The following is a 15,334-nucleotide window of genomic DNA, read 5'->3' as shown; positions in this document are numbered from 1 at the left end:
CCGGAGTGGGGCAAAGAGAGAGAGAGAAACACACAAATCCCATAACTGTCAGTGTGTCTGTGAAATGTTCACTTTTTCACATCTAACAGTATTTCATATCGAGCATCAGCTTTCATAATGGCATTAATCACTTGATTATTTTAAATGTTAATTATGTGTATTTTTATCGTTCCAAGAACTTCACAAATGCAGAAACCTCAAGACTTGGAAAGGATGGATTAATGGCAGAGGTAAGAAAGATGGAAGAAGTGTTGTGGAAGACTACATCAGAATCCTCAGAGCCAGCAGAAAGGACTCCATCTGAATCAGCCGCCTCAGAAGCAGCAAAGAAGACTCCATGGATTGGAGGCTGCATGAAACAGCAGACTTGGAAGTGTTTTTGATGAAATCCCTGAGGAAAGCACAGTAGAACCTAGTCCAGAGTCAACCACCACAAGTGCAGCCCTACCTCAGCAAGCCAACTATTCAGTATTCAAACAATCCACCGCTGTACTAGACAGTCAACTGACCTAGACTGCCGTCCCTGGTAGTCATGGCAACTGAATTTCTTTGTGAAGCTTAAGCGTGGAGAGCGAGAGGCTCCTCAGCACAGCCTCCATTATTATTGATGAAAGGCGGAATAGGCTGACAGCTGAGAAGGCTGAAATGCTAACCTTTCTAAATAAGAATCTGCCTCTTATGTTAAAGTGAAACTTAAAGTCAAACATGTGCAAACAACAAAAAAAGATGAGCTTGCACTGTTTCTACCCTTAGATTAAGCTAAGTTGATATCAGATCAGATCCAAACAGTGTCGCTGACTGTGATGTCTTGCTAGCACAAGCGAATTGAAGAGTGTGTTCCGTTAGGTCTGCCTACCCTCTCTGGCGGATGGAAAACACATCATTAATAGTGTCACTCATGATTTGAATGCATAACGGTTAAGTCGCCAACGACACCCAGTTCGTAATAATCATAATCCTGCAAAAGCAAGAGCTTCCATCAGCAAGTCATAGGCTCAATCATTTTAAATCTAAATTATAGTTATTTAAGTTACACTCTACAATGCAAATTGTTTTTGCTATTGTGTCATTAAGGTATAGGCTACAATGAGTGCTGAGTTATATCCAGTATTATACACCGGAATTATGATTCCTTTGTTATTCTTTAAAGTTGCACTTTAAATGTCATTTTGAGTGTTTGAATGATGCTGATCAATCAAAAAGTTGTGTGTAAGAGTTTAAATAAAAAGAAGCAGCAGTATTGCATAACTGAGTCATGTTATGGGCTGTGTTTTTCTTCTTTTAAGGGAGGAGAATTTCAGTTTGAGCATGATTTTTTTCAGATGGCTAGGTTAAGCTAAGTGTAATTAACAGCGTAGTTGTTTAAGAGAGGAAATGGGATCGGATTGGTTTCAGCAGGCTCATGGTTGCGGTATCATTAATGAAAAAGTGGTATCGAGTCATTCCCAGTTTGCAGACAGGGGATCTGATATCATCACCATCATGCTACTGCAATCCATTCTTTTCTGCCATTGGAGGCTGCCGTCTAGACAGAGTGGGCAGCGTAGCTACAACTGGCATCCACAACTCACCATTTATTTCCTTGATACCGCACTCCACTGCTGGCAGACCTCACACAGACCAGAGTGGAGATGGAGCAATGCACTCCAAACAAACAGAAACCAGGATCATATCATTTGCAGTGTTGATACAGCCGCCATCACATAGAACCACAGAGGCAATGCAACCAGAACAGAAACAATAGACACATGTAATGACAGATGGGGTTAACTGGAGGGTGATCACTTGTGCTTCTAAATGGCCGCTAGCTAGAGATGTCCATGAGCCAATAAATATAAGTCCAGGTCAAGACTACAGTCTCGGAGTTAAGTTTGAGTCAAGTCTCAAGTCTCCATAATTATTTCGACTTGAAAACAATAAGATCATTTCAAGAAATTACACTGTAGGGGAGTTACGTCATATTTAATTGTTCTCTTAGGGTATGAAGGAGCCACAATTATAGTTCCTTTAAACACAGTTCTTCTGTTCAGCAAAAGGTCTTTGAAGTACCCGATTCCAAAAGCCACAACCTATAGTCTGATTCCTGTTGAAGCCTGTTGTGTTTTGATTTTAGCGTCACACACCTGTTGCTGGCAGACACATACATGGAAATATGAAAGACGATTGTTGCCTTAGCAACCTCTCCCTCTATTATAGGTACAATGTGTAGAATTTAGTGGCATTGAGCAGAACGGACTTGGTAGAAATGAAATATGAAATTCATAATTACATTCAAATTGGTATATAATCAGCTGAAAATAAGAATCATTGTGTTTTCGTTACCTAAAATGAGCCCTTTATCTCTACATAGGGAGAGGTTCCATGGAGCCTGCCATGTTTCTACAGTAGATCAGAACAGAAAAACCAAACAAAAACTCTAGAGGGCCTTTCACATCTTTTGTGAGTTTCCTGGCCATCGTAGGTTCTCTTACATGCTTGGAAGGGGAGGGAGAGGAGAAAGTGTATTCACTTGGTTGCAATCTGCACCCTCACTGCAAGATGCCACTAAGTCCTCCACACTGGTCCTTTAAGTATCATTAACAAGTCTGGCCTAGACTGAAGTCAATAAAGATGAACTGCAAGTCAACTGTCGAATGGATGTACAGTTGTGTGAGCATCCAACTTGCAACCTTAAGTTGCACTGTGTAATAATAATTATAAAAATTAAGAGCTTTCAAATATCAGTTCCTCATTCACACTAACAAGCAGCACATCCTAGATGCCCAGGGGACAGAAGGGAAAAACAAAGTACTTTTAATTTTCAAAAGACGTAATTACAAAGACAATGGAGTTGCTTTAATCTGCCGCTAGTAGGACACCATCTGGTTATTGGGGAGTCCTCAGAAAATCCTCCAAATAAAAGAGTGAGCACTTTTCTCTGGTCTTCATCCAAACAACTCTCTCCAATCCTTTCATCAGCCAGAACTACAACTTTCAAAACTTCATCACAGCTGACACTACAGCCCAATTTCGTGTTGCATGGCCAAAACTTTCAACTGCTTCTGCATGGCTACAGACTGAGAGAATAAACCCTCAAACTCTTTTTCATTTGTAGTCATATAACCTGGTGTTTGTAGATGATGCGTGTATGACTATGTAACGATCAAAAATTCCTAGGCTTGTCCTTGCAATACCAAGTTATGATTAATACGCTGATAAAAACAGATTCGATCCTCAAGAGGTGGGCATAAAGGAAAAGCACTTGAAGATTAAAAAAAGAGAAGGGAAAGGGATCAGAGCTGGATCATTTTTTGCAACATGGACCCACCAGGCTTTTGGGCTGACGTGGCCAGCTTCTCCTCCTGGACGGTAGCCTCAACAGGCTCTGGATCTGAGTGCAATGGAACAGCAAGTAATTCCGGTTTGGGGTCATTGTGCATTTCAGGAGGCAGCTGAGTGCCAGGTTCTAGGTCTGTGTGCTTTTGAGCCAGCTGTAGGCCAGTCTCAGAGTCTGTGTGCATGGAGGCTGGCTGAGGGCTGAGCTCTGGGCCGGTGTCCATATCCTCTGCCTGTAGCGTCTGCTCTGCAGCAGGAGACCTGCAGTTGGAACAAACATAGTCCTCTCTGGGGTGGATTTCTGCTTGGCCTGAGTTCTGACGCTCGCACTCTAGGTGTAGCCATCTGAAAGGAGTGCAAAGGAATTTCAAGGTTTGTTCAACGGGGATCTCTGTGCAATCATTAAATATGACATATTTATTTTTGTGGTTTCCTGATAGAGTGTCAATTTACCAAAGGAATAAAATAAGGAGGAAAAAAAACAAGATTGATCCATTTAAAAAATGTAGAGTAAAGCGCATCTTTACCTCTTACAACTGTGGCAGAGGATTAGGTCTTTGTGATGCTCAGGGTCCAGGATGCAGGCACACATAGGACAACACAGAGCAGGGTCCTGGTTTTGGACGCAGTTCTCACACAGCAGGCTGGTGTGGTGCCATTGCCCGCTGGTTCGTGTTCCACACTGGATGCATACTCTGCAGTTCTGAGGAGCGAAGGAAGCTTTTTTAGTAAATTAAGTTTAAAGCCATTCAGAAGCAGTGCAGTATGAGGTGTATTAGGCTTGTTCAATGTTTCTGCTTTATAGATTCAGCACTTCAGTCACTGAATGGAATACTAGTATGAAACTCGTCCATGCTGATCGTGAGCATGTGAAGCCTATATTCAAGACCATCACTGTTTTCCAGCTGGTAAAGCTTAGTTAATGGGGTAGAGCTGAGGACTATAACTAAAACATAACATCTCACTATTTCTAAGCCTTGATTATATTGGTTTACAGTGGATTTTTCTAATCAAAGGAATCATGCTGATTAACCAGTTTTTAATAGATTTAATTAGGGTTTACACATAACTGTGCTTACTGTACTTCAGTCAAAGTTGTGTAACAAATGGCTGAGACTTGAAATCAAAGCAGGCTGTCAGTAATCAAAACGTGAAGAACGTCTATTAACTTCATGATGTTTTTCTGGTTCCTCTTACATATTTGTGGATCTTTTTAAACAGATCTCAACTACATAACGCCCTTTCATTTTCCATCCTCTCCTTAGAGTAACCCATTGCACACTGGGTACACAGACAGTTTTGTTGAGCACAGAACCACAAAGTGGCACAAGCAAATAAATAGGAGCTAGACATTTAAATGAAATATCCACACTGACAGTGTACAAAAGCAAGCCGAGCTGCTTTGGCTTCTGCTCCAGGAGTGTTTCTCTTAAAAAGGTAGAGTCAGTTATTCTGGAGAAAGACTTTTTATTTGAACTAAAACACCCAAACAAATACACTCCGCCCTTCAAGCTCCTTCAGAAGCTCCAAACTCCTGCGCCAGCATGGTGGAATCTAGAGCAATGTGTCAGCTTTAGATTCACATCTGTTCCTCTAGGGGGAAAAAACCTCATGTAAGCACAACAATCCATCCACGCTCTCCACCTCTCTGCGGCCTCCCCACTTCTCATTCAACCTGCACACAGTGTCCACAGAAGCAGCTGTCTGTCAGCTGAGTGGACCGAGGCCGGACACACTGCATTCAACAGGTTGACTGATAGCAGAAATTTACTGAGCCAAAATAATTTCCACGTTGGCTCCTTAGGAAAAAATCAACATTGTTTGTATTTATTGATTAATTGATATGGCTAATAAATTCAAAACACTTACATAGCAGGACATTTGTGTGATTCGAATAGCTGCTTTCTCAGATTAAAAATCATTAAATGTGACAGAACTGTGATTATGAGGTGATATTCAACCAATTTGAGAAAAAGTGATTTGAAGGATATTTCTCCAGAATCACTGACTCTACCTTTAAAAGCTTCTGTTCACAATATTTGGACTTTTTGACAAAATCTCTCTGCCAGAACACTCACTGTAGAGACACTCCACTCAACACTCACAACATTGTAGGACAGAGTAAAAATTTAAAGAACCATTAAAAAGAACTATAAAATAAATCTTCGGTGTGAGCTATATTTTTCATTACGGATATTTTACTAACTTATTCAGCTATCAAACATAGTTAAAAGGGTTTATGAATTTTTAAGGTAGACTTACTTTAAGTTAAATGTACTCTGTGACGCTGTAATTTGAAAAATTGAGTTTTCAAGTATTATTTTGATATTTGAACTAATATCTGTTTCCTGTAAACTTCAACATGTGGTAAAATTGCATGTATTGCTTTTAGTTGTTTCCAAATGTATTCCTTGTTGAAATGGGCATAAAGCTTGTTAATAAAAAAGCATATAAGCACTGACCTTCTCGCAGCAATATGTTGACTTTGCAGTTTAGTTGACAAACTAGCCAGTCAATTTCTTTTTTCATGCACAGACGCTCAGTCTGCCATTCTGGTGCATATACAGACAATATCAGGAGGAACAGAGCAATAAAACTAAAGAGTGACATTTTTCATTGATATTTAGTTCAGCAAGACTACACTCAGAACAAAACTAACAAGCGACTGCGGACAGAGGTTGGGGGCGGGCACTCAGAAGAAGCGAGTGCCAAGGACGTGTGTGGGTAGTGTTCCTCCTATGCCGAGTCAGATAGAGAAGTCAAGTGTGAAGACCTTTCATCACTAGCTGCCTCTATTGCTGTGGCCTCTTTCAACCACTGCAGAAAATTGTGTGGTGTGTTAACCCGCCGTCCGAGTGACAAGCATGGCAGAGATGCACTGAGGCACACACATGTACACACAAATGGGAAGCGTTTAAAAGATCAAGTGGAAGTGTTTTAAAGATCATATGGTGTGATTTATTTCTTAACTACCAGAAGTGCAAATACAAACCACCAAAAAGTAATATTCTAATGAGGATATTTTTACTTAGTGAAAGAACAAATATTAATATCATGAATATCTTTTCACTGAATATTACACAGTATGGGGATTTTGTTGATGTTTGTGTCACAGTTTCCTGTAAAAATCATACCTGCTGGTGACAATCAACACCATACAATACATACCAGCCAGAATAACCCATATTTGATCTCGTCTTATATACAATAAACCCATGAGCACCATATGAGGTCTCTCCTACCTTACATCTCCATCCGTTGGTGGGAAGAGTCTCCATGGCAGGTTGCAGACAGAAGGTATGATAGCCTTTGTCACACATGTCACATACCAGCATTTTAGTGTCCTCTCCTGGGTTCCTACAGAGAGACAGATAAGGTTGTATGAAATGGGACAGCAAAGGATTTTGTAACAGTCTATAGTCTTATTAATTGTTGCTGCACGACAGCAAGAGGAACAGTTTCTTTGTTCAATTTGTTGTACTTGGCAGAACAACAAAAAAACGTTTTTTTAAAAAGAAAACTGTATGTGCACGGACTTAATGAGAATAGGTCGAAGAATGGTGAATACAGTAGATACATACATGCAAACAATACATGAAACAAGTGTCCAGTTGGCTTTTTTAGCACAGCAGTCCCACAATCACAAATGTTGACCTTTGCTGACGCAGAGATCATGGATTACACTCAACTGTGCACGACAAACTGCCCAAAGCTATGTAAGATTTAATGTGCAGTACAAAGGACTGCAGTCATGTGGATGATGATAACACTCCTGTTTCTCTTTCTCTGTCTTTAAGTCTCCCACTTCATTTTTTCTTTGAACTTCTCAGTGGAGGAGTTGCTTCCATTTAGTTTCAAAGCCTGGCTTAAGCACATTAAATGCTTTTAGACTTTACCATCATTCGTTTGAACTAATTTATGCTTTTATTAATATCTATAAAACAAACAGTTGTCCAGATATGTTCATTCCAAAATTGGAGAGGAGCAATCTCCTACTATGTGGGGAAAAAATAATACTGGGGTTTTTATATGTAAATACAGAACTCAAAGCTCAATGGACAGTGTTCACCTAGGGCAAACAGGCCTGTACACAAACAGGGCTCCTGCACTGTTTAAATAAGGTCAGAGGTTACAAGACTGAGCTTGAGGGTGCAACATCCAGTTAGCTCCTCACAAAGCACAGAGGTAAACAAACCAGCAGTGAGCACCATTGCTGGTGGCTATAGAAAAGATTATTAACAGGAAAAGTAAAAGAAAAGCTGGAGAGGACAAAAACATTTCATGATGGCACATCATTTAGGTGTGGTGGGGAGATGACTTACTTGCACGTCAGGCAGATTTTGCACTCAGGGCACTGCCAACCTGCCCTCCTTAGAGGGGTCACAGCCATGTCCAGGCACATCCCATGGTAATGTAGACCACAACTGGTGCAGAAGAGCTGGTCCAGTAGGTCCCCCGGGCTATCGCATAGCACGCAATTTACCTCATCTACAACTATGGATAAGAAAATTCAGTCCGAAAAATTAAGAGAGACAATTAAATCACCCAGTACTGTTGGTACAATGTCATTATGCCCAATCGTTCATTTTCACTAAAGTAAATGATTTTAGTGTAGCTTTTACACACAATGTATCACATTCTACTCAACTCACATTTGTTAATGGCCAATTCATTGTGTTCCGGGCAGAGGAGCGAGAGACTCCTGATATCCTGAAAGGTCCCAGCTGCCCCCGCACAGGGGTAATGGTAGAGTTGAGCACATCCTTCAGCACAGCACTTAATGGATGCTCCAAGGCGCTTACAGTATGCACAGTGCTGCAGGGAGAGAGATCACAAAATATGAATAAAATGTCTTCGCTCCCAAATAGGACATATACATTTGTTGAACAGCCAAGGAAATAACATCTCTGAAACATGTTCACAGCATTTTTTAGGACTGACTTAAAGTCCTTTATCCTTTAATGTCTCTTTGGGAAAAAAAAGAGTCATCAAGTTTCTGATCCCAGGATCGAGACCCTTGTTTAAACCCCGTTTAGCCCCCTGATAATCACATTCCTGACAGAACCTCACCCAGTCCCCATTTCTCTCAGTTCTATGAGTGTGCTCTAATATCAGCTCTGGAGATCAAGTGGAAGACTTGCTGATGAGCTACATGACCAATGGGCTGCAAACGCAATCGGAGAGCTGTGAGTTGTGGCATTGCTAATGCTAGGAGCTAAGCTGGCATGAGAACTCAGCCCTGTTGAGTGGCGTGACCTTTTCCATTTCACAGCTGAGAGATCCACGCTGCCGAGCCGACCTTTACCAGCCATTCTGATCCATCAGCTTTGCTGTGCCTCACTGAAGCAGTAGCTCACTGCTGCCCTAACACATTAAGATGGTGTTAGCACCTATTAGTCCATGGATGTTCTCCCCCAACTCACCTTTGTGCTCCCTGAGTCAATGGCTCTGTCCACATTAAGCAGAGATTGTCCCTCGCCCTCACAAACACCTTCGGACCACAAGGCACAACTCTTATGTGCCCAGCATTGCCCTGTTAAAACAAGACAAAGGGTTTGATTATGTACGAACAAAGACTTTTAAATTAAAAAAACAAGATATGATTCTGCATTGTGCAGAGGGGATTCATCAGGGCCCTCTAGGCCCCCAGAGAGGGCCTAAGATTTTCTAAAAGATAATACTAAAAAAGTAGTCAGCTCTAGTTATATTTTATTAATTCATAATTTCACAGTACACCTCTAAACAATGTTGGAATGTGAAGGGTTAAATAAAAGAAGCTTGTTTGTCTCCCTATCAGAATTTTGCTGCCTCTGCAATTGCTGGGAAGAAAATGCTCTAATGTCAGCTCTGTGATTGGTGGTGCAACTATAAATGTACAGAGGGCTGAGCAATAGTAATTCAATTACACTAATTTCCAAATGACAGTAATATTGACCAATCACATCTTTCCCCTAAATGGGTGGGCTTTGTTATCTCAAATTTTATGGCAATTTCTACCCGCTGTAGTGGACACGAATCACAAGCTAGCGGGAAATAAAACACAGATACACTAAAAGCCTGTTGGTTCACAATGGAAGCCATGAGTAACGTTACCGCTAGAGAGGAGGACATTGTTGCAAATGTATTATTATTTGTTACAATTAGTATTTTAATGAAATTTGAAATGAAAGTAATGCAATCATCAAAGGGTAAGTTAGTTAAAATCTAATAGGCCACCATACCAAATGATTTTATTCTGGCCGCCGCTGTTTTTTATTGGGGCCTCAGTTAAGGTTTATTAAGGAAAATGGTCTCTATGGAAAATCACTGGTCAATCTTTAAATTAACTGTACATTTACATATTGACTAGTAATTCAACATAATGACTACTTTCCTAAATAAATCATAAAATATACTGTATATTTAGTAGGCTACCGTGCCAATCTAATATTATTTATTAACAATATTGTTTGTCTGTGATGGTGGGTTCCAAAATGCCATGATCGCTGTTACCTGTCCATGGTTCTGAAGTGACTATTGCTAATGTTTTCTTGGCTGTGTACACGCTGTCATGATGTGTAGGCTTACATGAAATTTAGCTGGTTTTGTGTGGTAGGAGGGTGGCTGTCATGCATTTTGCACCCTTAAGTGCACACAGAGCTTGTGAGATAAGGCAATTATTTGGAAGGAGGATTTGCATTTTGCTGTAGAAATTAGCTGGGGGTTTTTTTGTTTTGGCCATAACTCTAACTCTGTCTGTGTGTTGTTTACTCGTTGCATTGCTAAGGAATAGTGTCATCATTTTTGTTTCAGAGCTGTAATTGTCATTGTACCTTTTGCAGTACTGTAGGAGAGGACACAGTAAGCTAGGCTGATGGTTTGCCCCCCCCCCACTAGAGTGCACTCTAGTCTAAATGCCAACTCTCCACTAGAAGGGCTAGCAATGCTTTGTAAAAAAGGAGTAAAAGGTTGAGTCTGTTGGTCTTACCCGACTCGAAGAGAGACTGGACGTTAAGATCTTGTGGAAGGCCGACATAAGAAAGCTCATCCCAAAATCGACTAGCTGGGTCTGGTTCTCCCTCGCAGCTTTCAGACCCGCTGGAACAAAAAGAGGTTTGCAGAAAAGCAGGTCAACACAGGTTTTGAAAAAAAAAGGAGCACAGCTGGAAGATATACTACGCAAGAGAAGGACAGTCAACTTAGGAATGAATCAAGAGTAGACATAAAGATAGAGAATGATGTGCAGTTTTTACAAAAGCAGAGAGATGAAGACAGAGAGAATGAGCCGGGGGAAAATGTTAGAGAGCAAATAAAAAGCTGTGGGGGAGGGGGGAGAGGAGGAGGAGGAGGAAGAGGGCCATCTTGTTTGGCGTGTGCACAAGAGGCTGGCTGTTCTGTCTCATAAAATCTGTTGAAAAGGATGTGTTTCTCAGAGTCCCTGGCTTGAACTAGTGAGCTGCATAGCATGCGGAAAATGTGGAGAGGGAGCATTAGCATTTAAAAAGGACCCAAGTTCCAGTAAACAAATCACAGGCCAAAATCAAGAGACCGGTTTCTGTAAGCATGATGGCACACTCATGACAAACAGCCTTAACACCTAATTGTTGGAGCCAAAGTTTCATCATCAATTACGAAACGATCTTTTCCCACCTCATCACGTTTCTACAGCTCTCTCCACCATCTCTGCTTCTCTGACAAATCAATAAACATTTGCTTCTCCTGCCCTGTGCCCCCTCCTCTGTCTCTGTGTGGCACAACCGAGGGTTGGACCCAATCACAGTCACAGCAGTGACACAACAGCTACTGGTTGACTTGGCATGCTGCCAGACCCATATTACTCCCACTGCCATTACGTCACTGGGAACCCAGAGAGACGCCCGATTGGTTCCAAAGGACCAAAATAAATTAGGCAGCTGTCCAAAAGAGTCCGACGAGGGTTCTTTGTTGGCACAGTATGCACGCATGCGCGTGTGCTTGTACACATTAACACACTTAAGGTTCATGCGTAACCTTCATCTGATGTGGCATCCCTGAGCCTCAGGGCCATCACAGACATTGTGCCTGCTAAGGCAAAGTGATAATTTAGCCTTCAAATGTAGAATGACAATAGAACCAGCTAACTGGAAGCCCTTTAGCCTGTGAGGTCTCTGTGTGTGTATGTGCTGGTTAGTATCGGTAAATGTGTGGACATAGGTTCCTTCCAACTTTTCCAAAAGAATTTCAAAAACACCAGAGCAAAGATTTTTGGTCACAATACAGAATTCAACACAACTTTGGTTATTTCCCAGTTTTGAACTTGTACTGGAACTCAAGACAACAAAGGCCCAATGAAGTGATGCCATGAGCAAATTTTGATTTCATGCAGCTCATTAATTTACTACAGGGACTCTTTATAAATGACTTTACTGCTCTGACCAACAATGACAGTCAAACCATTTGTGACAACGGTGTCAGTCAGGCCTACTTACTTCGTCTTTTCCCTCTGTCCTGAGGTGGTCTCTCCGGCCATTTTTGGCTGAGTGGTTTTATCACCATCACCGCTATCGCTTGTCGAGCCTCCTCCACCTTTTTGGCTGAAGAGTGCGTCAAGCTGAGGTGTGATGCTGAATGCTTGCAGCTCCCCCTGACCCAGTAGGCTACGGCCACCGCAGTAACAGAAGGCACAGAGACGCTCACTGAAACAAAGAAAATGGGTGGTAGGGGGTGTTTAATTATATATACCTACTGTGACTTAATACAGTGCCACATATGTCACCATGAATTAAGGCCTCCTTCTTCTGGAACTTACTGCGCCGCAACATACATATTAACACATAATGCCAACATTTGTGAGGCAGGCGCGCACAGTTTCCACACATACTTAAAGCTATAAAGGATGAACAATGGTGGGCAAGTAGCAGGCTAGTCTCATTGTTACTTGCACTTTAACCTTGAACCATTAAGGTGTGGGTGTAACAGGGGACATTTTTGCTACAATACTGGTCCTTCCTGGTTATAATATGATAACATACCCCAGTTTGATTTTAATGAATGAAGGCCCTGCCCCGCACTCTCTTCCCTTCTTCTGTTTTTTATTTCTTACATCCATGATGTCTTCTATTGATAAAAGCTGAAATGCCCCAAAAAACATTTGGATGCTGATACAAGAAAATTTCCTGGAATCTTATAACAAAGCTCTAATGGGAACCAAGTGGCGATAAAGGATACACTAAAGATGCTGTTTTTAGATGTGACGGTTTAAAAGAGAGTCAGTGAATAAATCTCAAAAGACTCTAAAGATCTCTAAAAAGGTTTTGTAAAGAATATTAAAAGACTTTGCACAGTTCTTTTTTTTTTTTTTTACTTGATAAACCTCAATCATTTACTTAACATCTTTTCCAACCTATGTTCTGGTATAAATCCTGAAAATGAGTTTATTACATAAAAAAACCTATGATATGATTTATCCCAGCTAACTTCTTTAAGTAAGAAAATAACTGTACATGAATACACCACTTTTCAAATCAATCTTCAAATCAAAGCACTGTAGACACATCAAAGAATGGCAACACTCATGTCATGTTGAAAGAAGCTCAATAAGAAATTCAGGTGTATATAATGAAAACAAAATCCATCACCTTACACAGATCATTTGGTATGTGGAAATCTTGAGAGGGTGGAGACAAAAAAAGTACCAAGAACGGGAAAGTTTAGAATTAAAAGGGGTGGTAAATATTGATCACATTTTTAAGGATTGCGATGAGCTTGTTAATAAGATCCCAGGAGATGCTGCTGCTCTGCCTTCCATCACTAACATCGATAGCCCAGACAGGCCAGAAGATTGATTACAACCTTTAAAAGAGTGGCACCTGGAAAGGCAGCACTGCCTCTGCCAGCTTATGACTACATTTAAATCCATCCATGTGTATGTACACAACATGGCACAATATGGTCATATTGTTGAATCCTAATGCACAGTTACATACAAATGCTGGCAGGCATACACATTTACACAAACAGCAATTGAAATGGGGGACATTCGTTCAGGCAAACTTTGGTGTTTCTAACCTGCTTTTGACTTCTCTACTCGCTGGGACAGATGGTCCTGCTGAATTCTCGGCTGGAGGGCTCTGGGCCAGAGGGGAAGAGGGCTTGTTCTCCTCTAGCACTTCAGTTGTCTCCACTTCCACGGTCTCCACTGGCTGGATTTGTGTTTCTGATGGTAACAAAAAAAAAAAGTCAGTCATTACACCCCTCCAGTGCATTTGTGAGCACTGCAGGCCATTCAACAATTGTCTCTATGCCATTAGCTGCTCTTCATTGCATTGCTAAATACGACTGTAAAATCATGAAGGCAGATTATGACAGATACAGCTTTCATAGGACAGGTTGAGTGCATTTTAGTCAGTTTCCTCCAGGTCAAAAACCCGGCCTTTATTAGTGAGATGGATGGTAAAATATGGGGACCATATGCTCAAGTTCTGATTACCGTAAACCCACTGAGAGAATTGAGCTCTTGTACAGAATAGCATTAACAATAGAGGCTGAGAAAAAAACAGCTGAAGCAGAATTACAGCAGAATGTCTGAGGATGTGGGGTTTAATATTAGAGGATGAAATTTTGCCGAAAATTAAAACTGAACTCTCAGTTTTGTAAATATCACAAGTAGGGATGCAGCGATTACCTGATTTCACTATTAACTACAATTGAAAACGTCACAGATTTGTAACCACAATGTGTTTCTGTTCTGACATTCAAAAAAAAGGGACATTATGGTAAATTCTTTTGCTGTGAGCAATGGTTATACTGTGAGTAAAATGTATCAAACTGAAACTAAAACAAACCTGGTGTACCAGCTTAAAATGCAGCAACAAGTTCAGGTTCACAAAGTTCCACATGCTGTCTCGAGAGTGACTCCCCTTGTTTATATTTGAGAGGGGCTACATTAGCTAAAAGAGACGAAAGGTGCTTTAGTAATGGCTGGGGGTCCCAACATTGTGGTCCATCAGTGTGGGAGGATTTAGGATATATAAAGAATGGTCTGGGGGTTGTTCAACAAGACTGATCTCAAATTTGTAAGAAAAGTCACTGCTAAAGGATTCAACACTTCAAACTTTCTGCACATTCAAGATCACCATCCAGCTATACTGCTCAGTGAAGGTAATACACTAAGTAATAACCAAGTTAAAAAAACAACAACATTACTTTAGTGGCAAGTTACTTAATGAAACATTTAGTTGGGGGAATTCAATATAGAAGTGTCACTTACAATCAACAAGGAAGCAGTGATTAAGAGTTGGGCTTTCAGTGCAACGTAAACCAACGACAACAAATCAGGAGAAGGGAACATTGCAATGTTTATAAATTAACGCTCACCGCAACTCAATTTAATGCACTCAAGGGCTTCCGTTCAACTATTTACATACTGCTGCTTCCTCTCATCTGTGTTGTGTAAAGGCTGGTATGGTAGGTAAATACTGCGATGTGTAAAACACTAACTTCACATTAGGATCTCGTACACTCCTAGCTCTATCCCATGGGACCTAATTCATTGCATTTCAGTGTTTGATACCACTATAATTTCTGTCTTTCACTTTTAATAAAACTACAACAAAAAGTAATATTAATAAGGAGATCAATAAAGTTCATATTCATCTTATAATAATAATAATAATAATAATAATAATAATAATAATAATAATAATATATTTTAAATAGTAGAGATCAACTTTGGCATGGACTATTTATTTTTCAGGGATTTTTTTAAATGTATTTTTTATTTCCTTGTAGCCTCAGATGGACTCTGGTACTGCTGCAGTTCACTGTTGCAGAATCTTTGGTAAAGTGCGTCTTATTCTCTCCCTTCAAAACAAACATGCTCGTGTAATTTTATCCATCTGTAGCATTGTGAAATAAATTAATGCATAATAATCATGGATCTAATTTATTATACAATCTGTTCAATGAGCATGAACATCTAAAAAAGCACCATTTCACCTGCTGTGTTTCCTGCATGTATAAAACAACCACAGTGTGTTTATTAAAAATGGTAATTTCAAAA

At 40.5% G+C, this 15,334-nt stretch overlaps 1 protein-coding gene across 14 annotated transcripts in view; it reads right to left on the bottom strand.

The window, feature by feature from the left end:
• The window catches only part of kmt2cb (lysine (K)-specific methyltransferase 2Cb), an 86,706-nt gene that overhangs the window by 48,810 nt on the left and 22,562 nt on the right, over nt 1-15,334 (bottom strand). For all 14 annotated transcript variants that reach the window (XM_062429773.1, XM_062429778.1, XM_062429777.1 and 11 more), the window contains exons 4-12: nt 13,342-13,489; nt 11,763-11,969; nt 10,283-10,392; nt 8,739-8,848; nt 7,968-8,130; nt 7,638-7,809; nt 6,558-6,672; nt 3,843-4,018; nt 3,308-3,660 (exon numbers count right to left, since the gene is read on the bottom strand). In XM_062429773.1, the coding sequence (XP_062285757.1) occupies nt 3,308-3,660; nt 3,843-4,018; nt 6,558-6,672; nt 7,638-7,809; nt 7,968-8,130; nt 8,739-8,848; nt 10,283-10,392; nt 11,763-11,969; nt 13,342-13,489 (1,554 nt within the window). The remainder of the gene's footprint in view (nt 1-3,307; nt 3,661-3,842; nt 4,019-6,557; nt 6,673-7,637; nt 7,810-7,967; nt 8,131-8,738; nt 8,849-10,282; nt 10,393-11,762; nt 11,970-13,341; nt 13,490-15,334) is intronic.

This window comes from Scomber scombrus, chromosome 11 (assembly GCF_963691925.1).
Source record: "Scomber scombrus chromosome 11, fScoSco1.1, whole genome shotgun sequence".
Taxonomy (NCBI): domain Eukaryota; kingdom Metazoa; phylum Chordata; class Actinopteri; order Scombriformes; family Scombridae; genus Scomber; species Scomber scombrus.
The sequence above is the reverse complement of the archived record's forward strand: the minus strand, read 5'-3'. Positions and strand labels throughout refer to the sequence as shown.